This window comes from Malurus melanocephalus, unplaced genomic scaffold, assembly GCF_030028575.1.
Source record: "Malurus melanocephalus ecotype Western Australia unplaced genomic scaffold, MMel_1.1 scaffold_1422, whole genome shotgun sequence".
NCBI lineage: Eukaryota > Metazoa > Chordata > Aves > Passeriformes > Maluridae > Malurus > Malurus melanocephalus.
This window is the reverse complement of record NW_026624654.1, coordinates 31,008-33,973: the sequence shown is the minus strand read 5'-3', so window position 1 is coordinate 33,973 and position 2,966 is coordinate 31,008. Positions and strand designations below refer to the sequence as shown.

The 2,966-nt window shown below is 43.7% G+C and overlaps 1 protein-coding gene across 1 annotated transcript in view; it reads left to right on the top strand.

The window, feature by feature from the left end:
• Positions 1 to 665: 665 nt before the first annotated feature.
• Positions 666 to 2,966, top strand: part of LOC130586953 (electrogenic sodium bicarbonate cotransporter 4-like) — a gene marked incomplete at its 3' end in the record, with an annotated part of 33,294 nt that continues 30,993 nt past the window's right edge. Inside the window, exon 1 of the mRNA XM_057387889.1 lies at positions 666 to 795. Coding sequence (XP_057243872.1) covers positions 743 to 795 — 53 coding nt within the window. The remainder of the gene's footprint in view (positions 796 to 2,966) is intronic.

Sequence of the window (2,966 nt, the reverse complement as noted above, 5' to 3'; positions counted from 1 at the left end):
GGGGTGGGAAATCCCAACAGGGTCGGTTGTGATGGAGCCTGGAAAAAACGGGATCCAGGAAAGGCAGAAATGTGGGAATGTGCTGGGAATGGGGCACGTGACGCTCCTGGAAAGGGAAATTTGATGGGTTTGGGTTCCACAATTCCCACCCCAGATCTTTACCCCACTCCTCCTTTCCCCACCATCCCAAATCCCACAGGGAATTCGGGATGGGATCGTTTTGATCTCCCCCATCCCTCACCTTCATTTCCCTCCACTTTTCTCCATTTCCGTCCAATTTTCTCCATTTCCCTCTGATTTTTTCAATTTCCTTCCAATTTTCTTCATTTCCCTCCACTTTTCTCCATTTCCCTCCACTTTTCTTCATTCCCCTCTGATTTTCTTCATATCCCTCCACTTTTCTTCATTTTCCTCCACTTTTCTCCATTTCCCTCTAATTTTCTTCATTTCCCTCAGATTTTCATTTCCCTCCACTTTTCTCCATTTCCCTCCAAATTTCTCTATTTCCCTCCAAATTTCTCCATTTCTCTCCAATTTTCTCCATTTCCCTCCCATTTTTACCACCCCAACCACCCCTCTTTCCCCCGTCGGAGCCTTTCCCAACATGAACGTTGCAGGATTCTGTGGTTTTGATGATTTTGAAGATTTTCCCTTGTTCCCGGCAGTGTCCCCGGCCGCCGAGCGGCTCCGTTACATCCTGGGCGAGGACGACGAGCCGCCCAACCCCACGCTGTTCACGGAGATGGACACGCTGCAGCACGACGGCGACGAGATGGAGTGGAAGGAGTCGGCCAGGTCAGGGGGGATCCGGGAAAAAAAATCCCATTCCTGAATATCCCTGTGTGGAAATGGGATATCGGGGGATGAGCGTCGTTTTTAAACGTGTTAAAAAAGGGCATTCCCAAAACAGGGAAAAGTGGAAGAAACTGAATTTTAGGGGTTTGTGAAAATGAGATATCGGAGGATGAGCGTTGGTTGAAATGCGGGAGAAATGGAATTTTGGGGGTTTGTGGAAATGGGATATTGGGGGATGAGCATCATTTTTAATGGTGTTAAAAAACAGGGAAATGTGAGAAAAATGGCATTTTGAGAGGGTTTGTGGAAATGGAATATCAGGGAATGAGTGTGGTTTAATGGTGTAAAAAAGAACATTCCCGAATCAGGGAAATGAGGGAAAAACGGTGTTTTGGGAGGGTTTGTGGAAATGGAATATCAGGGAATGAGTGTAGTTTTTAATGGTGTTAAAAGAGGGCATTCCCAAATCAGGGAAGTGTGGGAGAAATGACATTTTGCGGGTTTGTGGAAATGGAATATCAGGAAATGAGCGTCATTTTTAAAGTCAAAAAAGACATTCCTGAATCAGGGAAATGCGAAAAAAAATAATGTTTTGGGGGATTTTGTGGAAAATTAATAACAGGAATGAGCATTGTTTTTAATGGTGTTTAAAAAGGACATTTCCAAATCAGGGAAATGTGGGAAAAATGGCATTTGGGAGGATTTTGTGAAAATGGAATATCAGGGAAGGAGCGTCAGTTTTAATGGTGTTAAAAAAGGACATTCCCGAATCAGGGAAATGTGGGAAAAACAGAATTTGGCGAGCTTTACATGGCAGCTGTAGTCTGAGGATGAGGAGGAGGAAGAGGAGAAAGATTTCCCATCTCATCCCTGGGAAATGGGAGAATTCCAGCTGGGAAATGGGAATTTTGGATATAAAGAACATTTTCCCAGATTTTTTTCCCCTCTACACTTTCTCTGGCCAGGCCAAGAATTAAATCTTCCCCACCCCTGATCCATAAAAAATAAACCCTAGAAATAAACCCCAACCTGCTCTATCTTTAATGAAATTATTGACAGAGCTGCAAGCGGAATTTGCTTTATGGGATTTTATCTTTGGGAAGAGTCCCAAATCCAAGTGGGATTTTCCCTTCCCAGCCTCAKCTGTGTAAGGCCCAGCAGCATTTGGGTTTTTTTTGGGGGGAGCTTTGAGAAGGGGGCCAGGGGTGCTGATGGAATCCCAGTTTTGTGGGATTTCCCAGTTTGGGTGTGGGATTTCGACCCCAGGGATTGGAATAGATCAGGATTGGGCACTGTGGATGCTCATCCCCTCTCTTGGGCTGGTTTTTTGCATCATCCCAAATTTGGAAAATTCCTCAGCATCCCCCTGTCTCCAATCCCTGCTCCACAGTTGGATGTTGTTGGTAAAATCCTCAATTTTCCATAAATCTGTGTTTATTTCTGCCTTCTTACACCCCCAAAAGCTCAGAAAACAAAAAATTCGCGTYTGCATTGGGATTTTCATCAGGGAGGGCCGGAGACAGAGGTTCCTGAATTTCTCCTGGCACCATGCAGGTTTCCCAAGTCTCGAATTCCATGAGGAAATTTCCAGCTCCATGATGGGAACAGCTCCACCTGCACCTAAATCCACAAAAAATTGGGGTTAAAAGAACGGAAATTGGGACTCTGGGCGCAGCAGGGAGGCGGGAACTTGGCGGAAGGGTCCTGGAATGCCAATCCCAGAGCTCAGCCCCGAAATGCTGCCCCGGTCACTCCCTCGTAACCCAATTTCATCAGGAAAACGGGGCAAAAAGAAAAGGAAAGGAAAAGCAGCATAATCCGCTTTGGGAGTGCGGCGCCGGCGCTTGGCGGGAGCTCCAATTCCCTCCCCGGGAAAACCAAAGGGTTGAGGAAAGGGATTGAAGCCTGAAAATACAGGTTATAAATAAAACTTCAGTTAGTGAAATAAAATAAATACATAAATTCAAATAATATAAATAAATAAAATAAATAAATAAAATAAATAAAATAAATTTTAAAAATAAAAAAAATATATTTTAAAAATAAATAAAACAGTGTCTATAGAGCAGGTATTTGTTCATTGCAGCGCTGGAAATGAGGAAGATTTTTTTCTACTTAATTTACCCACTTTCGTCAAATGTCATGTCTTATTTCTACAATAAATTAACGTA